Source organism: Ochlerotatus camptorhynchus, unplaced genomic scaffold (genome assembly GCF_037179485.1).
Source record: "Ochlerotatus camptorhynchus isolate MF236.1 unplaced genomic scaffold, CSIRO-AGI_Acam_v1.1 ptg000350l, whole genome shotgun sequence".
Classification (NCBI taxonomy): domain Eukaryota; kingdom Metazoa; phylum Arthropoda; class Insecta; order Diptera; family Culicidae; genus Ochlerotatus; species Ochlerotatus camptorhynchus.
The window spans coordinates 941,210-955,711 of record NW_027040838.1 but is presented as its reverse complement, the minus strand read 5'-3'; the positions used below and the strand labels follow the sequence as shown (position 1 = coordinate 955,711).

The following is a 14,502-nucleotide window of genomic DNA, read 5'->3' as shown; positions in this document are numbered from 1 at the left end:
AAGTTCATGGAATTACTGCTAAATAATCGACACTAATTCAAAACTTCTTCAATAGTCTAGACTTTCCTGATGTTATTAAAACTTCCCAAAAGATTTCTGAATTTCCCTAAAGTTCTTTAGACTGACCTGAATTTCTTAGTATTTTTTATAATAACCTGCAATTTTACTGAAATTAAATCAATTGCCTTGAAGTTTCCACAATTTTCCTTAAGTTTCATAAACTTTCTAAACGCTCACGGAATTTTGCCTTAAATCACTAATTTTCCCCAAACATACCTGAAGTTCTCTAAATTTATTTAATATTAATGTTCCGGCAAATTTCCTAATACTCTATATTGGACGGGACCATCGAGTAATAGAATTATCGAGTTATAGAACATCAATTCCATAGAAAATCACTATCGCAGAAGCTATGAAATTCATTTTTACTATGGTTCTATAACTCGATACCGAGTTAGCAGTCCTCCCATAATTCCACTAACAACTACTTGTTACTCACTGCAAAATTCCTTAAATGGAATTTCTCAGAAGTTATTTGATCGTCCTTGAAGTACTCGGAGCTTCGCTGAATATCACGAAACTATCTAGAAATATCTGAATTTCTTAGAAGATCTTTTGAATTTCTTGAAGATATCGGTGCTTGCTAAAAGATCCCGCATTTTTTTCAATCAATGTTACTTCGTTCTCTAATAAACTTAGGCCGATTCTATAGTGAGAGCGAAGCGAAGAGGCGGAATTCCAATTATTGATATTGTTCCTTACATTCATTCCATCGCTTAGCTCGTCTCTTCGCTTCTCTTCGGTCTCACTATAACACTGGCTAAATTTTCCCAATAAATATTATTGAAATTTCTATGATATAGGTAGCACCCATAAAATACTCTCCCATTTTCCGGATGTTCATATAATTTTCCCGAAACAACGCTCTGATGAGACAACACCCCCTGATCGTATCCTTCGACAATGTACCTCTCTAACCTCGGATAAGCCGCGAGTATCTAGCCCAACTCCTACTAGACATAGAATTAAGTGAATTTTGTTACAAACAAAGAACAATGAACTATCGGCTCCGTAAAGCTAACGCGCTTGAGCCTTCCAAACAAACGAACTAGTTTAAAAAAAAATCCCGGAAGTTCCCTGAGTTTCTAGCAACTGTTTTAAGGTTTCTGCAATTTTCTTGAAATTAATAGAACAGCCGTTTGTTTCTTTGAGCTGTCTTGATGTTCTCGGAGCTTCCCATGAAGCTGCACTGAAATAAATAGATTTCTCGTAAACACCTTTAAACTTCCCCGGAGCTCTCTGGACTTCTGTGAAGTTCTGACATATTACCGAAGTTTTCATAAATTCTCTGAAGGTCTCTGTACTTCTGTGAAATTCTCGGAACATGTTAAAGGTTCTTGAATTTTATTTCAGCACATTCAGCAATCTTTATAGATCTTTAAACTGCTCCAAATTCCTAACTAAAGTTACGGGAACTGCCCTTAAGCTCTCTAGATCTAGCTTTTTTGATGTAAATAGAACTTTTTTAAAGTTTCCACAATTTTCCTCAAGTTTTCTATATTTCTGAGCTTCTCTTGACACCGGTGAAGTTCGCTGATATTCTAGGAACTTATTAAAAGTTTCTGCAGTTTTTCGGTAGCTAATACAACCACTTTGAGGTTCTTAAAACCTCCAGTAACTTCCCTATATTTTCAGGATTTTAACTTTCCTTATGTTCTCGCAGTTTGTTTAGGAAGCTTCACTAAAATTCTCAGCATTTCTTTTCATTCCTGCGAACTTCAGTTAAGTTCTTACAATTGTGAAGTCAATGGGACATCACTGAAGAGCTCTAATCTTTCATAACGTTAATTACTAACTTGAAATAAGTAATTCACACATTGAGAATTTATTATATCCACCTAGGTGTGGAAGCTGCCTTGTTGGCTATACGATTGCCGTCAATGGATGGATGGAACAAAGGAATTCAGAAAGAAGTTTAGAATGTCAACTGCTCACCTTTCCCCAGGGACCGTTCGCGGCCACCACCAACTACCGCACGCCCAGTCTTGGGCGTATCCAGTGAGGTATCCTTCAGGTTGAACGCTATCTCCGACACCGGCGACAGACCAGCAGCCGAGCACTTTTGTAAACGCATCACTTGCTGGTTAACGGCAACGTCGTTCACTGAGTCACCTCCAACACTCGCGACGGACACATCAGCACTTTGCCGGGGTAATTCGCGAACCGGCCCAGGTTCCAACTCGTCCACGGTGACGAGACTCTCTATGGAACTACACGCCGAAAGTGTGGCGTCCGTACGCGGAGAACCGGGCTCCCGGGAAGCAATGAATATCGCTGAGGTGGACATGTTGAAGATGAACGCGCTAAACAATAGACGATCACAAACACACCGGACAATCGAACTGGAGCTACGTCGTGGATTTTGGAGGTTAGATTCAAGGTCGTCAACCGAGTCACTCAAGCCGAACCTTTTTATGTTTGCTTCTTTCTTTTCTCACTGCATAATTATAATTTTTCACTTGCTATATTCTTCCCTTTTCCCTTTTAGACAAATTTGGCTTCAAAACTAGCAAAATAGAACGAACACAGCACCGATTTCCTTCCGATTATCGAACGCAGCGAAAAAAAAAACTGCAAAGAAAAACGAACTTTGCCTTTCTAAACGTTTCGGTTTGCAGGTCGGCGAGGGACTGAATTCAAGTAGAGAAGAGAACTGCGACTAGAAAATTCTCGGAAAAATGAGCGCGCCGAAAACGAGGTCCTATTTATCCTCGCCTTCTCCTACTGACTCTTCGGGAAAAAGCAGAATCGTCTGAATCAAAACAAAACCAATGAAAACTTATCGTTTTCAAATCAATCAGCTGACTGAGCACACGCTAATTTGAAGGTTCCCATTAATGAGTAAAAAATTACCCATTTTGAAGAAAAGTGGCTTAACTCATTGACACTCCAAACACGCGATTTCTCCGGTAAAATGTGTAACGGCAAATTGGCAATGTATGAAAAATCATTGCTCAGCAATTTATCGAAAGATTTTAAATCTATTGATATCAAATAAATCTTTGAAGTCTGTAGTTTCAACGAGAGTTTCAAGTGGCGCAAATAGATTTGAAATTCATCAATAACTAATTGGTTGAGCTATGCTTTTTCAAACATTGCAAGTTTGCCGTTAAACAATTTATCGGAGGCATCGTGTTCGGAGTGTTAACATATAGAGGTAACTCTAAGACCAGAAGGTCCCGAAGAAACGTACTCAACTTTTTGGCTCAGTTCTGGTACTATCTTCGGTCCCAAGCCAATCGATGCACCCGTCGAAACATAGGAAAAACCAATAACCCCTCATTTTATCAGTCAAACTTTCATAGCAAATCAAAACAAACATTGCGTAGTTAGAGAATTTCGACTAGAATGGGGCACGTTAATCGTTTGCTTGGGACCAATAGGCTAGTCAAGTAGTGAGCCAATTTAAAATCGTTAGTTTCGTATTGATTGTTGGTAATGCCCAGTTCACATTACAGCGTATATCACGTGATATTGCAAGACAGCCTATATTACGTGATATAGGCTGTAATGTGAACAAATTTCTTATGTCATCCTCCTCGATTCAACCTCACACTTGACGTCGGAAATCTTCTCGTGAAAACAAGAAACCATTGTGAAAATGAGTGAAACATCTGGAAGTCAACACAGGATTGCATAAACTACCCCGAAATTTATCAGTTTCTGCACTCCTGCATTGACTTTCAGATGTTCAAGTTAGTTTGAAGAAAGAAATTTCACTAAAATTTCCTGTTATAGAGCTTCAGACTTAGGCACCCAATCCGGCACATCAAAAGAGCCACCACCCGGCTAAACCATCGGGAAACTCTGACCGCTCAACCTGGACTAGTTAAAACAGCATTACTGCTAATCTGCCACTAAACTCCGTCCCCAAATACAAATCGCTATAAATTCGAAATGTTTTAATCGAATGAACCCAAACAAATAATGAAATAAAAACATTGTTCATGAATTTACTGACTTGTTCATTAAAAACATTAAAATAAATTACTGAATAAGACAGCAATACTAGTACCACAAACGAAGTGACAGACGACTAACTGGCGAAGAAATCAATTAAAATAATGTGGTTCGCTGTAATAGAATTTTCTTAGAAGCCACCAGATGGGCTAGTATTTTTGTTTTGATTTGAACATAGTTGATTTTGTGTGCAATATGATCTTTGACAGTGTGCAAAGAGTGTATCATTTTGTCATTTTTTTATGCATTTCAGTTTAGAGTAGAGTGAAAGAGATAAACCCAAAACCATGGTGGGTATATAAATGGTGATACAGCTTTGTCACTATATAGGCGAGGAGGTCGCGGGGGGGAAAAGTGCGGTTTTAGAGCAAATTGTAAACAAACTCGGTCGCTTCTTCTTCTTATTCGCATTTCAAGCTTATTGCTTAGCGCATATTAGCTTATTGCGTGCTCTCAACTTAGTGTTCTAAATGCACTTCCACAGTTATTAATTGAGAGCTTTCGATACCAATACCAATGCATCACGGAACCGAATTTTGTTCATTTAAATCAAAAATATAAATGTTCATTCTATAAACATATGATTAATTCAAAATAAATTAAAAACATGTTTGCAACAAAAATATATATGTTTGAATTAAAGTCAAAAGCATGTTTATTTCAACAATATAGAATTTGGGTAAACGATTTTTAGCGTGCCCTGCCTTTTTTTTCCTTCTTGTTTTCATTCGGAAAAAAATGCCCCAATCAACTGAAAACGGCCCGCAACAAAACCGAAATCATGGATTCGGAAACCCACCTAGGTAAGTGTCTTAATAAAGTTCCGGCTCGATAAAACCGGAGGAACCCCAGCGGTATCGACGTCGCTCTCTCGTTTCTGATGCCGATCCTTTATCATCCTCCTCCACAACTGACGTTGAAAGAAAAACGAAAATCCTAAATAGATTTTGAATCTATTCCGGATCCTCCAGTCCCCCCTCCTTGAACACCGAACGTAGAAAGAGGCCGGCATGAGGACCAGCGTTAGAAACGACAAAACGACGCTGATATCACAAAGTTTCACTGGTTTTACTGAACTGAAACTTCCGGACACTCACCCCGACGGGTCCCCGCATCTCGGACCAGGACCCAACATCCACAGCTTACCCATAATCGCATCCGAAAAAGAGCAGAAGCTTAGATGCAGATCGTTTTTTCATCTCTTTGCAATCCATTTTTTTGCTTTATCCTGCTAATATAATTTAAAATTAAGTATGTTTCTTTCAAACATATAAGAAGCATGTTTAAAATAAACATATTTATTTTTGTTCACATACTTGTCAAACCAAACAAAAATATTCACGTTTATTTTCAACACGAATATTTTTAAAATAAACGTAACATTATTGTTGTTTTAAACATTAATATCACATGACTTCAAACATGGAATACGTTTGAAATAAACCTTGTTTATTTTTGTGGCCAGAACAAACTGAGTTTACGTTTAAATTTACCTCAAATATTTTTGGTTCAACGATAAATTTTTCTGCGTGATGAATTTGTATATTGTGTGGCAAGCACAATGATACTCTATGCCCAGGGAAGTCGAGAAAATTTCCAAACCGAAAGATTCCCTCGACCGGACCGGGAATCGAACCCGCCGCCTCCAGCTTGGTAATACCGTGCCTTTACTGACTAGGCTATGAGGCCCCCTCGCTGGTCGCTGTCCCATACAAAAATCCAACATGGCTGAATCATGAATTTGACACATTAGAACACCTATATGTAGTCACCTTGCCCAAAACATTCAAGTACATTTAGTGTTGCCATGTGGTACAATCCAGTAGTAGTGGTGCTGCCATGTGGTACACTGAAAAATTGCAATAGCAGGTGCGTCACCAAAGTTTTCAAGCCGCTCCGTCTGTCACTTCGTTTGTGCTAGTACTGACTAACACGGTAATTTTTGACAGTTCAGAGATTTTGCGATTTACGGAATTTTCAGCAAAACCAAAAACTACTGGGTTGATTACTGAAAACTCAACTGTTTAAAAACCCAGTAAAATTTTACCGACTTCGGTAATCTAAACTCTGTGTGTAGACTTGTCCATTGTGAGTCAATTTAAAATCGTTAGTAGTCGTTGTATAATCGAAGCTACTAAACTAAACTCGTATAAGGTGATCCAAGAGACGTTTCGCAGTGGAACTGACAGCTAGAAATCAAGAGTGTGTGAGTGATCTGGTGTTAATGGTGCTGAATTTAAACACAAACATTTCTGCATTTCTTTTCATATGAGAGTGAACTGTCAGTTCTACTGTGATCTGTCAAAAGTTCTTGGTAAACAAAAAAGTCAGCTGATCGCAACTGTCTCGTGGACAGCCTTATTATCTGTTTCTTTGGTAACAAAACACGCCGAAAACGACGCAGAAATCATCGCCACTCGCATTGCCATACAAATTCCTATGGCGACGATTTCTGCGTCGTTTTTGGCGTGTTTTGTTACCAAAGAAACAGATAATATTATCTCTATTTATTACTTGCTATGGGTCATGCAAGCCCTAATAAAAAAATACCTTAAACGAACGATAACCCAAATGATTGAAATATTCTTCAAATTTTTTGGATGATACCCAGAACACGTCGTTAAGCAAATTAACCATACAATTTTTATTAGGGAATAACGATTTAGTGAGACTTTTAAACTAGTCAGTTTAGATTTTTTTCGAGGGGGGCGACTCTATCTACGATGCAGGAAAAATTGTGTTTTGCTGTGGTTAGCTGCACGCACACTGAGTAGATAGAAAGAAGATTGATGACGATTCTGAAGATTTCCTGCAAAAAGATGATGTGCGATGCAAGTAGATGCGAGAAATGATTGAAGATTTTTCGAAGATTGATTCGATAGTGTGAGATTTGTTGAGCATCTAGAATTGAGATTTAGATGGGCCTCCCTTAGCTCAGTCGGTAAAGGCGCAGCTACAAAGCAAGACCATGCTGGAGGTGGCTGGGTTCGGTTCCCGGTTCGGTCTAGGAATTTTTCGGGTTGGAAAATTTCTTGACTTCCCTGGGCATAGAAGTATGATTGGACTTGCCACACAATCATATCAATGCAAAAATGGTACAGGCATCGAAAGCTCTCAATTAATAACTGTGGAAGTGCATCTAGAACACTAAGTTGAGAGCACGCAATAAGCTAATGTGCGATATGCAATAAGCTTGAAATGCGAATAAGAAGAAGAAAGAATGTGTCATCCCCCTCGATTTTTTTTCTGAATATAGATTGAATATTTTGTAAGTGTTCACGCAAAAATTATTGAAAGCTAAATAGTATAAAAGTTACGCTATTGCTACTCTCCGTGACGACGCAAAGGTCGGTATAAAAGGAGAGAATGCAAACTTAGGCTCTGAACCATTTGGTGGATTATTTTAACTTTTGGTTAAAATTTGACAGATGAAAAGTTATCGATTAACCCTGCTATCCGAGCATGGTTATTTCTGACAGACAAGAAGTTAAATTTTGACAACCGTGGCTCGAAAACCGGTCGATCGACAGCACGGGGATTTTCGAACATAGAAAATAACTTTCGAAATGTCACTTTTAACCACGAGTTAAATTTAACTCGGCAAATGGTTCACAGCCTTAATATAAAAATGATTTATCTGCCATAGTATACACGCTATTTCAAAACTACCTAAATTTGGGTAGGATCCACCCTGATTGGTCAAAACTTAACCTAGCCAAAAATGGGTAAACTATGTTGGAAGCGAGGTTGGAAGTGACAAGTTGATAAATGAACAAAGCCGATCGGATTCATGTCGATGTTGTCAATTTGTCAACTTATCACTCCCAACATAGTTTACCCATTTTTGGGTAGATTCAATGGGTAGGGATTTCAAATGTTAAAGTAAATGCATCTGACATGTTTTGTAGTGACAGATACTCTATTTTATAATCTATGAAAGGTAAATCACAAATCGAGCGTCAACAAAATACATGGCATGTTGAGAGATTGAGGTCGTGAGAGCAAATTCTCTCTCTCAAATTTGAATTTTTTGGCTCTCTGAGAACTGGTAGGAAAACAGGTAAAACTTTATGGGGAGAAATCTCGGGAAAAATCATTTTTAATTAATTGTAGCTAGTTTAACAATAATTTCCGGGAAAGAAATGAACGACAAAGTCCCTGATTAATTTATTTAGGTCGTCGTTCACTTTTTTTGACCTGAATATACACCGAAAGCGAATTATTCCCACTTCTCTCAATTTCTATATAAGGATTTTTATCACTTCCTACCAGCGGAACAGCGCCATCTCTGTGGAAATGGTCGAACAAAATGATTAATTATTTCCATTTTATAAATGAAATGTTGATGCGTGTTTTAATGCTATGAGTACAAAGTACTTGAGCAGCTTCTGATAGCAGATACTCCGACCTTGACCAAATGATTCGTCGGACAGTGCTCTGAGAAGCAGTTTTTGGGACATCGATCGCTCGGCGGCAACGTCCCGAGGCAGAACGCGTCTACAGAAGCGATAGGATGAGAAATAGGCTAACAGTTATAATTGTAGTTGTATTTATATAAAACAGTACACGCACGACACCAACGCGAAATGATTGCAACAACAAAATAAATACGAACTGAAAAACGAAATTTTAGTATACACTGACCGAATTCCACTCCGACAATCAGATTTAGTCTCGGATTAAGTCTAATTTTGACGAAAATTTTAATCGTAATCAGTGTTGGGAAAATATCAAAAAATCAAATCTCACCAACGCCCAAGATCACAATTGATTTTCGTAGACAAAAATCAACAAGCAAACTACTGCGGTTGATTTTGCAAGCTGTGATATTGCAGCTCGGAATATCAAGCTAACAAATCTCACCAAACTGTGGTGAGATTGAGTTTAATGATTTTTGCTTACACCCGAATGCAACCGAAACTTCCATAACGGCTTGAAGCAGTCCCTTCGCATCTGCCATCGGTAAAGACTAAAAAGAGATAGCAAACTATGCTTTCTCTTTCTAAAAAACGATGTGCAATGGAATCATTTTTGTGTCGAATCAACTCTCAGCTTGATTTTTGCACGTTGTGAATAGTCTCGCAATATCAAAGGAGCTTGTAAAATCAATATCAAGCATGATATTTTGTTCCAATATCACGCGTGATATTGCGAGCGCATGAGAGCGGAAAAATATCAATTGATTTCTGATTTTGCCAACACTGATCGTAACAATATATAAATTTCGATTAACCCGAGTGGCGATCAACTTCACAAATCAGCTGAATTGTAAATACACACTTCGAAAAATATACAAAAAATACGTAAATCCATTCACGCTGAAACTAAAATACCCAAATAAAAATACATCGAAAATACTTTGTACACGAAAAAATACATTTCATAATGAATTTAATACAAAAATACACAAAACTTAAAAATACTTAAAAACAAAAATATAACATACACCTTTTCAAGTCGGCTAGATGAATCGAAAATACGCAAGTTGACACCCCCTTGGATTAATCATAAAATGCATAAAATTTAATCTTTATTCGTTTTGTAATAGGGGAAATGGCTCTAAGATTGGGCCCATCGCTAAAAATCTGCTATTTATCTATTTATCAATTTTATCTAGATGATCGCGTCATTGGGACGGTACTAATGGATATTTTTGGTCACTATTGAGCATTTAGTCGATTGCTGAATTTTCGAATGGGCCATAATTAGGGGCATTTAGACCGACATTACATCCATTTCCCCTATATTTGAGAGTTTGTCATTTATTTTAACAAATTTTGTTCTTAGTTCCTTATAGCGAAAGAGTCCTACCCCTCAAACGATTAGTTTGAAGAAAAAAAAACAAAATCTCACAGGAAAAGAAAACAGCGTCAAAAGCAAAACGTCAGAAGCAGCGAGAGCAAAGCGAGAGAGCGAAGTGAACGGAATAAAAACAATCTCCCTCGCCCAGCAGCAGGTTAGTCGCGTAACGCGTTGATTCCATCCACTTGGGTTGTAATTATTTCGAGGAATACAGTAGCACAACAGTAACTTTGATTTGCATGTATTTACTATAGGTAGCAAGCGACTGGTGACAAAGAATTATTCCCTGCAGAAGCAAGACTTTCCCACAACATTGTGATAATCATCGTGCAGAAGTTGGTACAAAATCGATTCCGTGCGGGGGCAGTGCAGAAATAGTGCGCGACTCAATCTCAGTGCTTTTTTCCTGGAAGTTTGAAGCAGAAAACAATCTGGGACTCTGTGATAGGAGTAGGAGTGTGTCATCGTCTGAAAATTTTCTCTTTGTTTTGATTCCCACACACGGCTCGGTTTTTTGTGTGACATCGTCGTTCGAAATTGACTGACAAAAGTGAAGAAAAATTTCCATTTTGCATCATCATCATCATATTGCTGCTGAAAGGAACGAGCTAAATGTAAGTACTATTACTGCTACTTAGCTAGTTAGTGTTAGTTCCCTACATGTCCCTGGCAGTGCGCTAGGCTATTGACCTGTCCAGGAGAAATCAGCTTAATCAGCGACCTTGAATCTCTGTTATCCAACACACACAAAAAGGCCAAACTCAACAAATAAGTACCAATTCTAATGCGTCATTTTGGCTTAACCTGCTTCCCACAGGCGTTCTTAAACCGATCGGAGCCTGTTTTTGATTCTTCAACTCGCTCCACATCATGCCTTTTTTTTGCCGCCTGCCCGGTCTCCAATATCAAAGAACACCCCTCTCAAGGCCTTTTCGGCTGCTGACTGGGGAGCGTCACCAGAGAGAGAGGAGCGCGAAAGGAACCGGTTTTCGTTGTTGTTATTATCGATGAATTTCGTTTCCACCGTTTGTTTACATCGGAACCAGAGGCAGCCAAGCGTCGAAAGTTCGGCCGGAAGCAGGTCCATTCCTTCTGAGGCACCGACCAGCATTATAATCCCATTAGTGTATACTCATGTCTCTCAAGAGCGCAAACCATGATGACCATTGTCATCCAATTGAATCGAGCACCGGTAATGGAATCAGCACACACTGTCTGATTCAAGGGCATCGACCTGGCGCGACAACTCTTCGAGACCTACCGTTCGACTAACCAAAACGGTTTCGCATAGGAATATCACATGATCACTTGATTCTAGTTTTTAGAACGTGCAACTATAGCTGAATCGGTGGAACCAGTTTCCCACCCATATTAATCACACTTCCCTTCGCGCGCATCGATTCGAATCACGTCACTGCAGCTAAAACCATCAGCAGCAGCACACATTCACAGTGTTTACAAAATGGTTTTGCGCACGGCGCAAACCACATTCGCTGCCGTCAACCATCATCAACCATGTTTTCCGTGCAAAACCACCCGCGCGACGACGACGAGTCGCATTATCAGTTTGTGCTCTGGTTCGACTGCCGTCTCCGATGAGTAAATACACTCGATAGTTGAATGGAAATTTCTGCCACCTCATGCTCGCAGACAGGCAGGCAAATCGGGCGGAACAAAGAAACCACTTACTCAGCAGTACGGCTGTTAGTAAACCATGTGGTTTTAGATTAGATATGTACTGCGACTGAGCTGTGATGGGTTGACTGTGTGCGTGGATGGTTTGGGATGGCAGCAGCTGACGACGACATGGTTTAACACGGTTATCGCGCTTTGTTCGTGGTTCTCTGCGTCGTCAACGATAGCTGCTGCTAAATATATCCATTATGAGTACTTGCCCAGTAGTGGCATTAGGTGAGAGTTAGTCCCAGCATTTAATTACTCTTGTTCGGTTTCGGTATTATTGACTCAGTTGTTTGTTGACCAAAATTTGAATTTGGCATTTGCTGTTGCTTTTGCTAGTCAATACAATCTTTTACTGTACTGCATTGAAACAATTCCAGACGAACACGAACACTTTCAGGACTTCTGGAGATGCTTACAGGGCTTGTTGGGTCTGACCGCTCGAATGTTGGGGGAAATCCCTAGCTCTTTTCTGGGCTGTTACCAAGACACCTAGGTTACCAGTTTACGGGACTATTGAGCGGAACTCACCAGAACTGTCAAATGACGTCCCCAGAACTCCTGGAGGGCTTCTCAAATGACGGCTAGGGAACGTTCATAGGAAGGAAGAGCACAGGACTACTACAAGAACCTCCATAAGACTTGAAGGGAACGATCATAAGACTTTTCGGAGAAGTGCATAGGGAATGTCCACAGATCCATAAGACTTCTCGGGAATGTTAGGACTTCTGGTGAAAGTCTTAAATTTTCTTAGGACTTCTTAGAATCGTCCATAGAACTTATGGCTTCCCATAGGTCTTCCTGAAGAAGTTCATAGCACTCCATTTCTAAATGACCTCCATAGAGCTTCTCTGCATGTTTTGTTATGGGCATTGATTCACATTTTGGCTAAAATTCGACCATTTTGGATCTTGAAAAATGTTCAAAATGGCGGCTTTCACTACAAAACGTTCTTTCTACGATACTTACAACCACCATGACCATCTCGAACATTCTGTGTACTTCTCAGATGTTCCTTGAACTTTTCGAAAGTTCTCTGAACTCGTCGGAAATTCATTAAATTTATCTGAAGTTTACGAAACTTCCAAGCAGTTCACGAAAAATTCAAGAACATCACCCATCTTCCGACAAGCTTACGGATCTTCTGGGAAGCTCATGGAACTTATGAAAAACTCAAGGAGCCTTCGAGAAGTGCAGGGAACTTCCGAGTAACACACGGTACTTCCCAAAACTTCACAGAGTTTCCCAGAATTTGTAAACTACAGACATTAGACAAGTTCACAGAGCTTCCGCTAAGTTTAAGTAGCGTCACAAAGGTTCACACAACTTCCGACAAGTTTACGGAACTTCTGAGATGTTCACAGATCTTCAGGCATACACGGAATATTTTTTCTATGCTGTCCAAAGCACTTACAGCACCGACAAACCGACATGGATGACCATAGCAAAACCAATAAAATTTCTGACCAAAGCACACTACTGACATCTGGCTCTGTGTTCGCGGGTAATATTTAGCTAAGCCATGAACCCGCATCCAAAAGCTATGAATGGGTTCGTGTCTGATCTATGATGGACAAATTATTTTTATCTAGATCAAAAACTCCTACACTAAGCAAAATTCAATGATTATTTTCATGTGTCCCACACATGAATTTTTGCAATGTCACCTGATTGATCAGTTCACGAAGATTTGCCGCACTCTTCTCTCACCCGTAAGTTTTGACAGTTTTGGGTGGTTTGTTTTGGCTCCCATTCGTTGCTATCTCTTTTACTCAGAAGCAAAATGATAGGGGGCAAAAAGTGAGGTTAGGGACCGTGCACTGATCTATAGGACGGGACTTGACAATCGGGTAGCGATTTCGAGCCAATTTGCTGTCAAATCCGAGCCAGTTTCTGATTGGCCCATTTGACAGAGGCAATCGTGGAATAAAAAGAACAGAGGGATCGCATCAATCTGGCTGGCAGTGATGCCGGACTCAATGTTGACGTCAATGGCGTTGTTAATTGTTTATATTTGCGAAAGGAAAGCTGAAAAATTGAGTGCACTGCGTGTTTTAAGCGATGGATATTGTTGATTGTTTACGGTTGTTTTTATTGTGTTGAGCAAAAATGATGTACAGCTTGCTGAACTTCGGTAGAAACTCCGAATAAAATCCAAATTAAAATAGAATAATATTTTACATTCCTGGCATCATTGGTCAACTCCGTCAAGCACCACGCACAACTATCCGAAGGGCACTCTTCACAAACATTAAGAAGAGTGAGAAGCTCGATTGTCAAGTCTAGATAGAGCTGGAATTAGGGCGTTACAGCTTTTGTAAACAATGACTTCTCTCGTTGATTTCTAGCAACTCAAGGCACGCCTACACAAACCAACATATCCATCTCCCGATGGATCCCCCCTATTCGATGGTAATGTTTATTTGCCAGGGAGAGTCGTGTCTTTCGAGAAATCATCGAGAGAAGTCATTGTTTACAAAAGCTGTTACGCCCTAATTCCAGCTCTATCTAGAAGTCCCGTCCCGGGGTGTCACAGCTGTGCTGGTAGTGCCGAGAGTGCCAGTCATCGGACTGACATTATTTGTTTGTGAAAAATCCCGGTTAATTTGATGGTTCAAATGTTTTGTTTTGTAGAAACAACACAACAAGCAGTGAAATCCGAACCAAACCAGAAAATCCCCAGTTCCTCCGACCGCTCGATAAAGCAACATCGGACCGCATCAGATGGCATTCGAAATCTACAGCCGCTAGGGAAAGCTGCTGCTGATGTTGCAATCGCTGGAACGGGCTCACGTTATCGGTGCCGTTTGTGCGGTTCGGTTCTAAAAAAATTGGGTGGCAAGATTGCTGGTAACTAAATTGACGAAAGCGTGAAGCTGGTCATCGTTCGGGGACGAAAAAAGCTCTTCCGGGGATCTGAATTGGCTGCCGCGATCAACATTGATGCACGGTTTGAGATGACCAACTGGACGAGAAAAGGCGGAACGAAGCGTTTAAGTT

The 14,502-nt window shown here is 39.8% G+C and overlaps 2 protein-coding genes across 3 annotated transcripts in view; one reads left to right on the top strand and one right to left on the bottom strand.

Moving 5' to 3' along the window:
* LOC135709122 (uncharacterized) overlaps positions 1-2,658 on the bottom strand; it is a 287,841-nt gene extending 285,183 nt beyond the window's left edge. The window contains exon 1 of the mRNA XM_065231326.1: positions 1,996-2,658. Coding sequence (XP_065087398.1) covers positions 1,996-2,347 — 352 coding nt within the window. The 5' untranslated portion in view covers positions 2,348-2,658. The remainder of the gene's footprint in view (positions 1-1,995) is intronic.
* Zip99C (Zinc transporter Zip99C) overlaps positions 1-14,502 on the top strand; it is a 141,964-nt gene that overhangs the window by 101,912 nt on the left and 25,550 nt on the right. Inside the window, exon 1 of one of the 2 annotated variants that reach the window (XM_065231324.1) lies at positions 10,002-10,436. The exons of the other annotated variant lie outside the window; for it this stretch is intronic. The gene's annotated coding sequence lies outside the window, so the exon portion shown is untranslated. Of the gene's footprint in view, positions 1-10,001; positions 10,437-14,502 lie in introns of those variants that run through there. 2 annotated transcript variants of the gene reach the window in all.